Source organism: Phalacrocorax aristotelis, chromosome 1 (assembly GCF_949628215.1).
Source record: "Phalacrocorax aristotelis chromosome 1, bGulAri2.1, whole genome shotgun sequence".
NCBI lineage: Eukaryota > Metazoa > Chordata > Aves > Suliformes > Phalacrocoracidae > Phalacrocorax > Phalacrocorax aristotelis.
In genome coordinates, this window is record NC_134276.1 from 86,979,257 (window position 1) to 86,995,105 (window position 15,849).

Below are 15,849 nucleotides of genomic sequence, written 5' to 3' on the forward strand. Positions count from 1 at the left end.
ATAACGGTCTTTAAAGCTGAAAAGATACAGTGGGTAAATAATCATTTTCTTCTCTTTTTCTTGTAATGGTATAAATGTATTCTGCTGCAGATAAGCTGTATCTGCAAACAGCAGTAAGGCATTTCAATTGCAGCATTTGTACAATTACTGACTACTGCTCTCCCGAACCTTTTATGTGACCTCCCAGAGAAGTACAAAGCACAGTGCTCAGGGGTCAGTGGGGTTACTTCACAATAATAGTTCTCCTGTAACTGGCATGGGTCTGTGGCAGGTGGAAGAAATTTTGTGTGTTCTGGGAGAATAAAGACTGCATGGTTCCCAACAAGCACTACCAGCCAGCCAGAAACATTAAGATATATGCTACATAATTCATTTTGAGAATCTCTGAGAAGAGAGCTTGCCCTTTTAAATATTCCTTCATACAAGAAGGAGACAGGTTAGAGGGCAGCAGTCCCCAACAGGGAAGTCTCTGATAACAATGGCAAATTGCTCCAGCAAATTGCTCCCTTTACCTTGAAGTCTTTGATAAGGATTTGTGTTATACACGTTTATCACGAAACACAACTACTCTCCAAAACAAAAGGAATTTGCTATGTCCATCAGCGACAGTTCTGTCAGTTGCAGAACTCCACTTGCACAACACATTTCATCCTCCAGTACAGAAATATAAAGTGAGTCATCTCCCATCTTTCCCTCCTTGTCTTTTAAATTGGATGGTCTGAATTTACAAAAATGAAGAGAAAATGCGATCAGACTTCTGTCCAGACATTCAAGGGAGTGGGGCTCACAGCCTCCCCAGAGAACAGAACTGAAAGATGCTGTACAGAACATGTGAGAATCCATAAGCTTTACTGAAGAAAATGTGCTCACCACAGCAGGATGCTCAGTTTTACACATAACCAGAAAAAGTTGAAGCATTTCATCTAAGTGGAGTCCATTAGGAAGACTGGCAATCTTCCTACACTGTCAGCTGAGAAGTGTAATAATGCAAGTTAAGTATTTATGCTGTTAGACAAGCAAAGCTCTGTAGTATGGATCGCCTCCAATTATGTGGAAAAAACAAAGATGGTCTACACATAAGGAATGAAGAGCCCTCATTTGATGAAGGTCAACAGTTGAGGAACAGAGAGCTATTTTTTGGAGTTTTCAGAAGCTGAATAATATACTTCTCCTCATAATAAGTATGTTTGTATAGCCAAAGCAGCAATATTCTATTAAACAGGGGGTGTGGCAGCTTCCATCTGCTAGTTTACAGGCTTTTCAGGGCTACCATCTGTTTTCTCTTCGTGTAACAAGTAAGCAGCTTGACTGTTGCTTACACTCTCAAATTACTCAATTTTCTGACCAAGATCTAGAAAGTATGCTGCACCTAAGACACTAAGTGAGAAATAAGCCACTCAGAAAATCCACCTGAAGACAGCAATGAAAGAGTTTTGCTGGAACCTTTCCTCAACACCTGATGATGACTTAGGGGAAAAAGTATTCCAGGATTCTTATATGAGTTTGATAACTAACAGTTAACATCTCAGACTGAAAGCTTTGCACTCTCTGCAAGGATGCTGTAACTTCTTACAGGAGGACCACTGAGTCTGTTCTTACACAGCTGAGAAGTACACACTTCACTGTAAGACTCTACCAAAGTTCACCCAAGTTGAAGTCAGCACAGTGCTTTGGAAGATAATGAACTTCCAATTTCATTACATCAGAGGGGGGGGAAAAAAAAAAGTATTCTGCCTTTTACAAAGGAAAATCTGGGCATGGAAAATGATTCAAGTTTTACAGACATAAATGGTTGGCTTGGGAAACTTGTTTGTTCAAGAATCAAGTTATTTGATTGTAAAATAGAATTAAATACACGTGCATATTTATTTAAATATATTTAGTAAAATACATAAGAAGGAATGTAAGAATTATGGACCACCTTGAAGCCCGAGCTTAGAATTTGTAACCCAAATAATTTCCTTTCACTGCATGACACAGTAGAAACTGTTTTGTTATATGGCCAGGTTTTCCTCCAACAGAAACTACAACTCACTTCATAACAAGGAACATGGTGTTAACACTGAATTACATAATATTATGGTTTCAAGCAATTGCATTGTTATGGCTGTAAAGAAAGTGTCCTCAGTTTGATTTCCATATGAACAGGCAATAATCACACATTCGAGAATGTGTAAGCAACACGAAACAACTAGACTGCATACCTCACCTCTCAGTAAAACTAAAAAAATATTACCCTGTTACTGTTTTACTACTGATAAGCTATTCAAGTAACTGCTTCAGCTAAAATGAAGTATCAGTCTGTAAAAAAAAAAAAAGAAAAATCCCAAACTTAGTAGTCTATGAATACTTGTGAACCCAAATATTTTTGTAATATTTAAGAAATTCTAGCTATGTCTTACAGACCTCTACCACAGAGGTCTACAGGCTCTACCTGTAGCAAGAATTTACATCAAAATACTTACAAAAATACACACACAGAAAATTGAAATATAAAGGTTATGCCAGCAAAAGGAAAAACAAACATATCAAAACGGTCATTGGAAATATGTTCATGGTCATGTTAATACACATGATTTTTCTTGTAATCAGAAATAGTTACTAAGCACCTGAAAAGCAATATCCAACAGAAGTTTGGAGCAGTCCTGAAACATTTTTTGCATTTTGGCAGGTGTAAGCAAAAGTTTCTAAAACTAAGAGTTCTCACTAGTACAATGTGGTAACATTAAAAATTGAGGTAAGTTGTTGTGCTGGTTCTGGCTGGGGTAGTTAATTTTTTTTCCACAGGAGCTAGTATGGGGCTGTGTTTTGTATTTGTGCTGAAAACAGCATTGATAAGTCAGGGATGTTTTTGTTACTGCCAAGCAGTGCTTGCCCAGAGCCAAGGCCTTTTCTGCTCCTCACCCCACCCCAGCAGCGAGTGGGCTGGGGGTGCACAAGGAGCTGGGAGGGGACACAGCCGGGACAGCTGACCCCAACTGACCAAAGGGATATCCCACACCATATGGCATCATGCTCAGCATATGAAGCTGGGGAAGAAGGAAGGAAGCGGGTGGATCTTTGGCATGATGGCATTTTGTCTTCCCAAGTCACTGTTACGCATGATGGAGTCCTGCTTCCGTGGAGATGGCTGAGCACCTGCCTGCCCATGGGAAGTGGTGAATTAATTTCTTGTTTTGCTTTGCCCGTGTGCACAGCTTCTGCTTTACCTATTAAACTGTCTTAACCTCAGCCCACGGGTTTTCTCACTTTTACTCTTCCAATTCTCTCCCCTGCCCCACTGGGCAGGGAGTGAGCAAGTGGCTGTGTGGGGCTTAGTTACCAGCTGGGGTTAAACCACAACAATTGTACAGTATACATGCATATACCATATAGAATCTCAATGTTATTACTACATGTAATTGATCAAGTTCAGTACTTCAACAAAGAAACTGTATTGCCCATGCGCTTCAAATTATTTTTCTGATGTATCTTAAAGCCTTCTCTAAGATCATGTTTTCCCTTATATACTCTTCTATTTAAATACTGATTGGCAAGACAAAGAAAATAATTTTCTTCTCTACCATGTGCAAAGAAGTTGTTTTATTTAAATTCTGTTTGAAAAAAATGAAAAAGACATTTTTAACTACTGACTTTTCTTTGCAAGCATTTCTTATAGTACCATTTGGTTACCCATTGACCAGTCTTAGTTATCTTAGCTGTGTTTTTAGTAAGAGGACGACAGCTACTGAGATTTAGTTTTTCATCATCCAGATCAGTGTATTTTAATATACTGCTTTATGCATTAGTTCTATGTAATTCTATGTAGGCTTTAATTCTGCTTATTTAAAAGTAGTTTTGTTTAAAGTTTTACCAAAGCATACAAGAAGTGTAATAACATTACCCAACCATCTCCACTGGAGAGAGGATTTACTGTTTCATCCTGAATAGGTTCTATGCCTGCCTGTACTGAAAAAAAGTAATCTTCATTCCTTGCAGGTTACTGAAAATAAACATATATTAGTTTTCCTGCAACTTAAAGTATTACTGAAAAAAACTTTTCACAAATGCTTGGAATCTAATTTTTATGTTTAATAATTATGCTTAAGCTATTAGAGTGCAATGGTAATACACCAGTTGTAGTAAGTGTTTTAACAGCTAAATTGAATCCACATAACAGAATGGAAAAAAGAACACAACACACAAGATACACTCTTCACATATATACAGAATTGGGAGGCCACTTGCTGGACCAGCTGTAGTTTCTGGTTAGCTTTAGCTAGTAGGAAAGCATGCATCATGATTGTAAGAGCTCAAAAAAATTAATTTGCTCAGTATCCACAGACACAGAAATTCAGAAAGCAATGACGGACAGCAAAAGTGTGAGAAAGGTAGCAAATAAAAGGCTTTAAATAGCTTCCCCTCTTTCAGTAACGTTCACTTAATCTTTCACATTATGTCAAGCTTCAGCCAGCTGCTTACTTGTTCTTATATTTATTTCCTGCTGGACCCAGATAATTTATGAGATACATCAGATAAAAAAAAGTTGACAGCAAGCTATAAAGCCAGATATAACCAGTATATTCACTGTAATAAAACTAGAATACTGAATGATTCCTCTTTTAAGAGGAGCAAGACTTTGAACGATACAGCATCTCGGACTCCTCCAAAACGGGTATGTACCATTATAGCTCCTGCTTTTCTTAAAGCAAACTACTGAATTTAAATCAAAGCTATGCAGCTAGGACTCTCCTGTCAACTAACTTTACTTTTGCCCAAAAGAACAGGGATGTAACAAAATGAAGTCTATCTTTTGATACACAGAATACTAGAGAGACTTCCTATGTAGATAAAACTGTGTTAGGCATCAATATTTATTTTAAATTTCTTATCTGATTTGCATTATCAGCATGTTATCCAAACACTTAACATAGCAAAACGATGCAGTATTTCAAGCTTTCACCTTCCATCTCCACAGAACTATGGCAACTCTCTCTGTATACTGAACTTTCATATCTTACACTCCTATGAAAATATTTTGCCTTCTTACCTGATGTATTGGTATGTGCTAGGCCTGTTCACTCTACTGTCCTCAGTTACAGCTGACATTTCCTAAATTGTCAATGACCACATAACTGCTCTAATTCCATTTCAGTACAAAGTTAAACAAACAAACTTAAACAAGTTTCAGTGGTAATTTAAAACTAGTCTTTATCTTGCACCAAAACAGATATGAAGCACTGAACATCCCAGCTGAAGTAGTATTTTATTAGCTGACAGACAGCAAGGGCTAGCTTCCAGCTATAACTGACTGAGCATCTGTAGTAGTTTTTTGGTGTAAAAAAACTCTAGATTATTTTACATCACTATTGGCAATCTTTTCCTCACTGCAAGCTAGAAACAAATGCAAAATGCATTCCTAAAATACTGGTCTGATGCATTAAAAAGCTAAAACTCTTAACCAAGTAGCTCAGGCATGACAAAGTATTAGAGAAATATTTTAATTGCTGGACTGCCATATCAGGCCCAGTTGGCATGGGTTTATGAAAGGTAGGCCCTGCTTGACTAACCTCCTTCTGTGACCAGGTGACCTGTTTAGCAGATGAGGGAAAGGCGGTGCATGTTATTTACCTAGACTTTAGTAAAGCCATTTTCCCAATGTTTCCCATTGCATTCTTCTATAGAAACTGGCTGCTAAAGGCTTGGATAGGCATTCTCTTTGCTGGGTGAAAAAACTGGCTGGATGGCCCAGCCCAAATGGTGGCGGTGAACAGAGTTAAATCCAGTTGGTGGCCGGTCACAAGTGGTGTTCCCCAGGGCTCAGTACTGGGGCCAGCTCTGTTTAATACCTTTATCAACAATCTGGATAAGGGGATCAAGTGCACCCTCAGCAAGTTTGCAGATGACACCAAGCTGGGCAGGAGTGTTGATCTGCTTGAGGGTAGGAAGGCTCTGCAGAGGGATCTGGACAGGCTGGATCAATGAGTCAAGGTCAATTGTACAAGTTCAGCAAGGCCAAGTGCTGGGTCCTGCACTTGGGTCACAACAACCCCATGCAACGCTACAGGCTTGGGGAAGAGTGGCTGGAGAGCTGCCTGGAGGAAAAGGACCTGGGGGAGTTGGTCGACAGCCAGCTGAACAGGAGCCAACAGTGTGCCCAGGTGGCCAAGGCGTCCAACAGCATCCTGGCTTGTATCAGGAATAGTGTGGCCAGCAGGAGCAGGGAAGTGATCGTGCCCCTGTACTCAGCACTGGTGAGGCCACACCTCAAATACTGTGTGCAGTTTTGGGCCCCTCACTGCAAGAAGGACATTGAGTTGCTGGAGCGTGTCCAGAGAAGGGCAGCGAAGCTGGTGAAGGGTCTATAGAACAAGTCTTATGAGGAGCGGCTGAGGGAACTGGGGTTGTTTATCCTGGAGAAGAGGAGGCTGAGGGGAGACCCTATTGCTCCCTACAACTGCCTGAAAGGAGGCTACAGTGAAGTGGGGGTCAGTCTCTTCTCCTGATAGGACCAGAGGAAATGGCCTCAAGTTGCGCTAGGGGAGGTTTAGACTTGATATTAGGAAAAATTTCTTCACTAAAAGTGTTGTCAAGCACTGGAACAGGCTGCCCAGAGAGGTGGTAAAGTCACCATCCTTGGAGGTATTTAAAAGATGTGTAGATGTGGCACTTAGGGACATGGTTTAGAGGTGGAGTTGGCAGTGTTAGGTTAACGGTTGGACTTGATCTTAAAGGTCTTTTCCAGAGTAAACATTTCTATGATATTGTGTTAAAACAGGTTGCTTCCCTGAAAAGCAGCAGTTTGGAAATGTCTGAAAAAAGTACAGGAAACCACTTGTAAGTAATCCTGCAGTTATCAAATCTTGAAAGACAAATTTTATAGTTGTGGTGGGTTAACCTTGACGGGCTGCCAGAGACCCACCCAGCCACCCTCTCACTGCCCCTCCTCGTTGACAGGCTCTGCTTTGACCAGTGACGGGTCTGTTTTGGCCCAGCAAGCACTGGCTCTGTCCTGCGCATTGGAGCAGCCTCTGACCTGTTCTCACAGAAGCCACGCCCCTTGCTACCAAGACCTTTTCATGTAAACCCAATACAATAGATAAAGAATATAATTTTAGCAGATAAACAAAACAAAAAAGCTCATAGGAAGAAGGTGAAGTTACAGACTCAAAACAGGGAAATCATCATCAAGAGATAGCACTAGTCAGAATAAATTAACAAACCAAACAAAACTGAACACTTTCCCAAAAACAAATGTTCTAGTTCAAACAAGAAGTCAAGTAAGCAATTATATCCATGCTACATAGACAGAAACAGCCTTGACCATCTAATCACAAACTGAAGTCTGCACAGTATGCAATACCAGCATATGAACCCTGAACGGCAACAAAATGTGGAGTTCCAGAAATTGTGTTTTATTGGTAAGGCCATTTATCACCAGGCTTAACAGTCAGCTATTAACACTCTTTAACAGAAAACTACAGGTAAACACTGGAGTTGCCTTCCTGTCTGAGAAAAAGTCAGAAGCATCACAATAAGAAACCTGAACTCATTGATATCTTCACATTATGAAATTTTGTAAACTGCTAGTTTGACATGAAGATAAGGAACTTAAACTATCAATGAACCTTCCTGACTGTGATCTTCTCTTTAGCAGCAACCTTTATTTTCAAGAAGCCTGGGTCAAGAATTCCTTTGATTAACACCTCTCAGTTACAAGAGCAATGGGAACTGCAGTTTCACCCTTGATCTTCCCCTGAAAGACTACTGAAAGCAGAAATGAATATGAGGTATGGGCTTTCAGAATTTACAGATAGGTCAAAAAAAAAAAAAGTTATTGGGAAGGAAGAAAAAAAGGGATAGATACCTGGGGGTTTTTGTGTTCATTTGCTCATTCAAGCTCAGAGTGACCACTCTACGCCTACGTGTGCTTCACAATGCATTAGTTCAGAGCTCTCTAATGCTTACTGTCCAGATCTGATTTACAGCAAACACTCAAGATCTACTCTCATAGTTCATCCTCTGCCTTTGGCTGTTCCATCACTATGGAAATTTCACTAAGCATGTTCCAGCATTTATCATCTTATCTGAGGCAGGGAAGGGGTCTTAAGTCACCATCTAAATTGATACCTACAGCTATCATCTTTGAGCATTTCCATGCAAATATTTCCGGAGCCCTTAACTTTGTCAGCTCAGAACCAATTAACAGAAGTTCTCTTCCACTCCAACTTAGCCAAATTAGCAACACAAGGGGAAAGTTGGAATCCGCGTAACAGAGAGAAGACTTAGGAAACCCCTGGGCCTCAATGGACTAGCTTTGCTATTCTTGAATGCACTCCAATGTGACACTTCTAAACTTCTCAACTGGAAGCCCAGAAAGATGACCTAAAACTTAGTATCTTGGTTTCTTGTTTCTATGGAGGAAGGGGAAAGAAACAATCTTCTAGGCTAATGAAGATTTATTATGCAAATAACCTAGTTTTACACAGGTCAATAAGGAAAATATTATATGACTAACACTCACAACAACAGAGCACAGATAAACACTGCCAAGAAATCTTACATCACTATGGAAAAACAAAGGTGATAGCTGCTGTTACACTGTTGCATATCAAACTATAAAGGGAAAAGCTATGGTGTAGACCGGCACTCTGAGCAAATCATATTTCATACAGTAAGTCCACATGCGTCTGCAATGGAATCTTCTTGCATTTAACTGTGAGAGAATCCTTTGCTGTAACACAACCACAACGGAAACCTTAACTATTAATAAAACATACTCTGGAACTCATAGATGTAAAATATTTTCACCTATGCACTCATGTGACCAACAGAAACCAATGGAAGTGCTTTGCTTGCTGGCACTAGGAAAAGTGGACAGTAAAAAAGAACTACATGTTTTTAAGGTTTGCTAAGATAGGAAGAGGAGCTCAATCTCCCTTCCTATTCAGGAATGCTCTAACTAGCCACATCATACTATCAAACCTTCTCACTTCCCAATCCAAGTACAATTTCTACCATACTCAGCTTTGTGCTTTCCACAGGAAAACCTACTTCATATTAAAAATACTAGGGATACAGAAATACTAGGGAAAGCATAAAAACTCATCAGAACAAACAATAGGATACCAAACCAGACAAGAGAGCCAGTGAGAAAGAACCTCTCTCAAAAAATATCAGGATCCTAGATTGCAATTCATGTCGAACAACCTAAACAACAAAACATTAGTGGCAAACTGCCTGTAAATTAAATTATGTCACAGTGCTACAATATTGTACTATGTTTATTACAACCATCTTTTACTCACAGTTTGCAGGTTGATATCATCTTCTCCCATAGGTTCATCCACAATTTGCTGTCCATTCTGTAAAACAGACACAGCAAGTTACTAGAAATGCTGAATCCAAGTACAGAAGTAAATATATTGCAGATGTGCTTTTATGACATGCTACTTTAAAGGATCAAGTGTGCTCTTCTCCATATTCTATTAAAAAAATTCACTGAATGTAAACACAGAAGGTTGCGTATTGCTGGCATATACCACCACTCTCTTTGATCCTGGAGTATTATCAAACTGGATGAAGTCACAGTAAGAAATATATATAACAATCTGGCATTTGAAGCCTTACTACTACACAGCTAGACATTATTTCCACTACAACTTCTGCATAAGAGTTAAACCTGATGAAGGCTGAACAGCAAAAAGCCACAACAAAGAACAGATAAACAGGTCCGTTTTAAGAGCAAGACTTTATATAGCAACAATCAGTCCTTACCCTACTACGACTACTTCAAGAACATGTATAACTACAGTATAGCCTTATAAAAAACTAAGAATGCAATGCTGACTTTATTAGACAGCATTTACTACTTTCTGTACTTTTCTAAGGATCATTCTAAAAAGCCATGCAGGAATAGGCTTCTGAATTAGAAATTTCGCTATACATATTTTAAAAAAAGGTGAAATACCTTCTTGGTCGTCAAATGCTGTCTTTTTCTTGTCAGCAATACTATAGTTGGAAACTCTCTAAGAGACATTTTTCCCAGAAAGACTTAGAATGACCTTGCTTACACAACAAGCATGAGTATTCGCAATTTGTAAAGAGAAATATTTATTTCCTAAGTTATGGTATCAGGTATCATCTGGGGCATTCATTCTTAGTTTGCTCCTGAAGTTTAACAGCATTTCAATACAATTTCAGAAACAAATAAAAACTATTGAAAATGGTTACATTTTCCATTACCACTGGAGGCAGAAGTTAAGCTTGTTTGTGCATTGTTTCCCTAGAAAACACAAGGCCTAATTAATCTATTTTTTTCAGAACTTAAAGTTACATGCATGTATGGATACTTATTTTCTAGATGTTGGAAAGGTAATAAAAGCTGCTCAGAGATTCAGAGGTTTTAGCTTCATTCTACACCTTCCTTCCCACAGTTCAATTTTTCAGCATACTTCTTGTGTGGAACCTTCCTAACATTTTTCTGTAACAACTTCTGATTAATATGGTCTTCCAGCTTGTACATGACTGGAGGAGAATTTTTTATATGAAGTGACAGATTAAATCCTAACAACTTATGAATTCTAATTTTCAAATATTGCAAGTACATTGGATGTTCAGTCTTAGATGATTATCAGCTCTCTACCAAGTTTTCTCCTAAGCATTTTTTTTTTCTAAAAGACGCAGCTGGATAAAGCTAAAGTATGAGTGTTATGGATTGCCCAAATACAACACAGGCTTTTTTTTTTTTTGTTAGGGGAATGGAAAGAAGGTTTGGCTTCTGACTGTGTCTCCAGTGCAGAGTTCGGGCACATGGTAACACTGCCAATTTCTCACCTCAGCTGGCTTCAGGAAGATACTAGAGACTTCGAGTACGACTAGTCTACTCTAGAAGTCATCTTTCCACAAGGGAGGACCAGTAAGAAATTAGCTTCGCATGTCATAGGTTATTGTAGAGGTGAATGTAATCCTTATAAGCTGTCTCAGTTATGGGCAGTCAGCATTACACTTTCTAGTTGTGCAGCTAAGGGTAATTTGATAAAACGATGCTCCAAAAAGCCTAAATTCCCCTCACTGTAGCATCTTTTACTTATAGTGTACAAGCAGTGAATATTGCACTATCCTTCCTTAAGATACATAAAAAGTTGAAATTATCAAATAGAAGACCATAAAAATACCAGCTTAGCTAAGTAACAGAAACGAGTGTTTTTGATAAAGCCTGTTTACAAGGAAACATACTATGTATACATATATTGTTACCATCAAGGCCACAAGTCACAATACTTTCCCTTTTTTCAAATCTATGGCATATATTTACATTAAATTAAAAATTGTATTTTAGCTACACATCTCTATTTTCTGTTCATGCTACAAGATAGCTTCCAAAGTATCTCGTCAATAGGAAAAAATGAGAACGAAAAACAGTAGAACAAATAAGACAATTGACTTTAGCCGGAAAGGAGGAGTCTATAATGTCCTAACAACTAATGATGGCTAAACTCTGGGGCCTAAAATAGGGCCATTTGTGTATCAAAGCCATGTGCTCTAAACTGACTCCACATGCAGATTTCTAGAAATAGTGATTCCTGCTACAATAATCATTCCACTGAATAAGGTACATTAACTTCAGGTTAACATACACAGTAAGTTTTAAGATTTCATGCTTACTATTTTAAGGCAACTGAAACATAGCTGAAAGTGGAACACACCATCACAAATTTGAGACAACCCTGTCTTTGAAGACAAAAAGGCAAGATCAACCTCTCTTTTTAAAAAGGCTCTAATCTTCTACCTCACTGGCTTTTTCAGCATTTTATCAGCCTACCAGAAAAAAAACCACAGCAAACTTTTGCAACATGAATGAACTGTTTTGTACCATCTGGTTTTCCTGTTTAATCCTGCATTGCTTTCAGTTACTTTTCAGTTGAATCCAAGCAATGCATTCCACACACACTTATTGGAACTGGGAACAAACTCAAGAAACCAGCCTTTGCACCATGCGGTCATGTCTGACCCAGATCACTGGATTAGCAAGATCTTTTTAAATAGGTCTACCCAAGCAATGATTATGCTAAAGGAATCACTGGATGGTAGAACCAGTTTTTCTCAGAACAGTCTGAGCCATGTAAGGTAAAGAAGAATATGTATGTATGATTTATGGTTTGCTGGTATATGATACTATTAAATGGAAAGCAGCTGTGTATTCAGAAAGTCTACAAAGCATACTGCCTTCCTTATGAGTTAAAATGTTAAGCCAAAAGGTTCCTATTGGAAGTGGCAATATTGAAACCACTGTGGAGTGAGGAGGTCAGCAGTATACTTAAGAGGTGAGCAAATGAAATAGATGCCATTTTGCGGGGTGTAGACTTGGCTATAGTATTTAACTAGAGCCAAGGGCATGTCAATGACATAACAGATTGGGACTAGATATAACAGTCCGATGAATATAGAATAAGAGAAGGATGAATATATCTTTCACAAGTACAGATTGGTCTAATTCCAAAGACAGAGACTCTAGACTTTGCTTATTCTTCAGCTGCACTCCTCCTGTAGTGGGATGCTAAGCAAGAAGGGATCAAAGATCTGGTTATTTCCAGCACTCTGGCTCTCAAAGTAGAACACATTTCAGACGACGGCACAAGAGAACTAAAAGAAAAATAACAGAAAACGTTCACAGAAAGTTTCTACTTACATCTAAACACATCAGCAATCAGTTGACACCATGAAAGTAGGGTCTACTTCCCTGACAAAGGTAACATACAAAATGCTCTTCCAAACCACTCAGATTCCATTTCCTATTCTGTTTTCCAGTGGAAGCAGTCATGTTAAGTTAGCTACAAATTTCACTCCCAAAAGCTTTTAAACCTGTGGCCACATTTCACTACCTCAGTAGAAATGAATACTTGAACACAGTTGGGTTCCAGCAGTTTTCCTGAAGGCACACGGACAGGAACACAAAAGAGATCATACAGGCTCCTTAACTAGGCAGAAAGACATAGGGGAATCTGCATCAGGTGGCTGGTACATGAATGTCCCCTACATGAACTGACAAAACCTCTGACACAAAGGTCAATCAACTACAGAACAGGAAATCAACCATCAATATTTCTAGCAATCAAAAAATTACAGGATTAAACTCACTAAACTCTTCAGATACAATCAAGTACTTCATTTTCCTGGCAAAAAGACAGTTTAAAGAAGGCTTTCCCCCCACCCCTCACATTCAGATTGTTTCACTTCTTGACCAGTAAGACACGCTCATAAATAACTGCACTGGAAGTGACCAAGAGGTAGCAAAAGCAAGTAGTGTCAAATGTTAGGGTATTGGTATTAAAAAAAATACAAACGTACTAAATATTTTGTAAGAAAGGGGTACATCAAGAAATGTAGCCCACATGCCACCCACAATCAATTAACCACTTTTTATGAAGCAGAGTGCAGGATGTTCCCTACACACTACAACTATATATTGATCTACAGTTTTAATGTCACTTGTAAATTTTTATTTTGTTTGTTTTTAAATTCTGATTCCAACATTTACTGCAAGAGATCCAATTCACCTCAGAAGTCTGGCAAAATTGTACTACCTTGGGCACCTGCACAATAAACCTAATGTTATTCTAATTTATCCTTCTGATTAGCACTGGACCCATGTAGGTAATCTTGTACGTAAAACACACCATCTAGCACCCAAAACAGCAATTTGAGCTTAGCAATTTGGTGCAGAATATCTTATTAAAATAACTACATCAAGTACCAATCATATCCACCATACAGTTTTTTACAGGTATCTAAACCATATTAATTGAAATATTAAGTGAAGGAATCATTATATTGCCTGTGGTACTAAATTTTTCCTATTTTTCCTGTTAGTTTCATCAATAATATTAGAGATAGTATACACTTGAAGTTTTTATATTTAGTTTAATATCTCTATTCTCACGTTCTGTTTGCAAACAAAATTCTACTAATTTGGACTTACCTTGCTGAACTTTATGTTCTTTCCTACAGTTTTAATAGAATTTTTTTCTGAAGCATGTAAGTCTGTCCACAAAGCTTTCTCAGTATTAGACACCACCATATACCTTCTTCCTCCCCCAAGACATCTCTGCTTTGTGTTTAGACTATTGCTAGACTATTTTGGGATGTTTAAGTAGCCTCTCTGCCAAATATTTTAACTTTTTTTTTACCCAACTATGTTTGTCAGTTGTTTTAACACCCCTTATGAAGTTGATACCAGTTATAGCTTTCGGTGTAATTCTTCTACCATTAACCCCAACATTTCCTAATTATTAATATGGAGCTTGAGCATATAAATTGGTAACCAGTCTTCATACTATTAATGCAGTTCAGTATATAACTATTTACTTTTGCATGTAATTGGTGCCTTTTAGCAGAACCATACCCCCCAACTAAGTGTTATATTCTTAGACTTAACAATTGAACAAATCAAGAATTATGAACTGTTTACCAATGCAGGATGATGATTTAAGTATACAAATAAGCAGACAAGATTAGATGTCTGAATCACATAATTTAAAAATCATTATCTAGAAGTTTTAACATACCAATGAATAACATGGGTGGTGATTTAACTATGCTTTAGAATTATAATTTAAATAAATTACCTGGATAAGTTTGAAGTTTCTCCCAGGTAAATCCTAGTTTTCAGCTACCAAAACTTCCAGACTTACCCCACAACTTTTAAACATGAGATTTAATAAAAAAATTCCCCACCCTGCCCTTTAAACTTCCTGAAATAAAGTTGAGGATACCAAAAATAGGTATTTCAAACCACTCAAGAACTGTCTGCATTATTTATTATTTAGTCATTAAAACACTGGCCATATATAAATCTGAGCACTTACACTCTGGTGTTTTCAAGGGACTCTGAACTGACAGATAAAGCGTGCAATCCTTGAATTGTGTAAAGCTGTAACAATGCTTCTGGCTTGTTTCAAAGCAGTACAGAATACAGTATTCCCACTGAAACATTCATAACAAATTTGCTATTAGCAACACGAGGCGCTGCATGGAACTACATTCAGCAAAAGCCTTTCAAACCACACACACTCAAACTTGCTATTCTAAGCAGCAATGAGCTACCCTGAGAAAAAATTCATAGGTCCACAGAAAAATAGTTGAAAATAGACTGAGAGGACCTTGAGAGGTCATCCAATCTATCTCTGTGCACCAAGGCATGATCAGCTACTCCCAATGTTGCTCACAAGCCATTTATGTCTAACCCCTTCTTAAATCTTCAGTAATAGAGTTTTCACAACCTATTCCAGTGCTTAACTAAAATGTAAGGGTTTAATAGGATCTGAATTAATCACTTGTGGCCTAACTCCTGAATTGTGAAACCACACAGATCCACAGCACTTTACCTAAATCCTAACCTGATTAAAACCTATTATATATAAGTAGCAGAAGTGAGGTACCGTCTTAGACTTCCTTAGCTGTTCTCTCGTAGTATATATTCAATATATTTTGCATATACTATGTTAAAAATTGTACATGCAAGTATTAAAAACACCTTAATTTTTTGAAAAAACAAACAAAAAACTAAAAAGTATTTTTATGAAACAAAGTTACTGCAAGTATTTCTTTAATATAAAACTGTTACCTCAAGGTCCATTAACTCCACATAATTTATTCTAAACTTCATTGACTAAGGTGACTGACTTCTTCCTTTGCCGAGTATTAAAAGAAACAGCAGGACATTGAAACTTGCCTCTCTGTAGACAATCAACATCAGATATAAGCCATTAACACGCAGACCTTTTAGGTACAAAGTCAAACTTCCTTAAGTTTGACAACTTTAACTGTGACTTCGTAAACCCCATCTACTTTACACTACCACCTTCTTAT

At 38.0% G+C, this 15,849-nt stretch overlaps 1 protein-coding gene across 2 annotated transcripts in view; it reads right to left on the reverse strand.

Moving 5' to 3' along the window:
- Positions 1 to 15,849, reverse strand: part of RPS6KA3 (ribosomal protein S6 kinase A3) — a 79,848-nt gene that overhangs the window by 56,985 nt on the left and 7,014 nt on the right. For both annotated transcript variants that reach the window (XM_075096746.1, XM_075096739.1), the window contains exon 2: positions 9,288 to 9,344. In XM_075096746.1, coding sequence (XP_074952847.1) covers positions 9,288 to 9,344 — 57 coding nt within the window. The remainder of the gene's footprint in view (positions 1 to 9,287; positions 9,345 to 15,849) is intronic.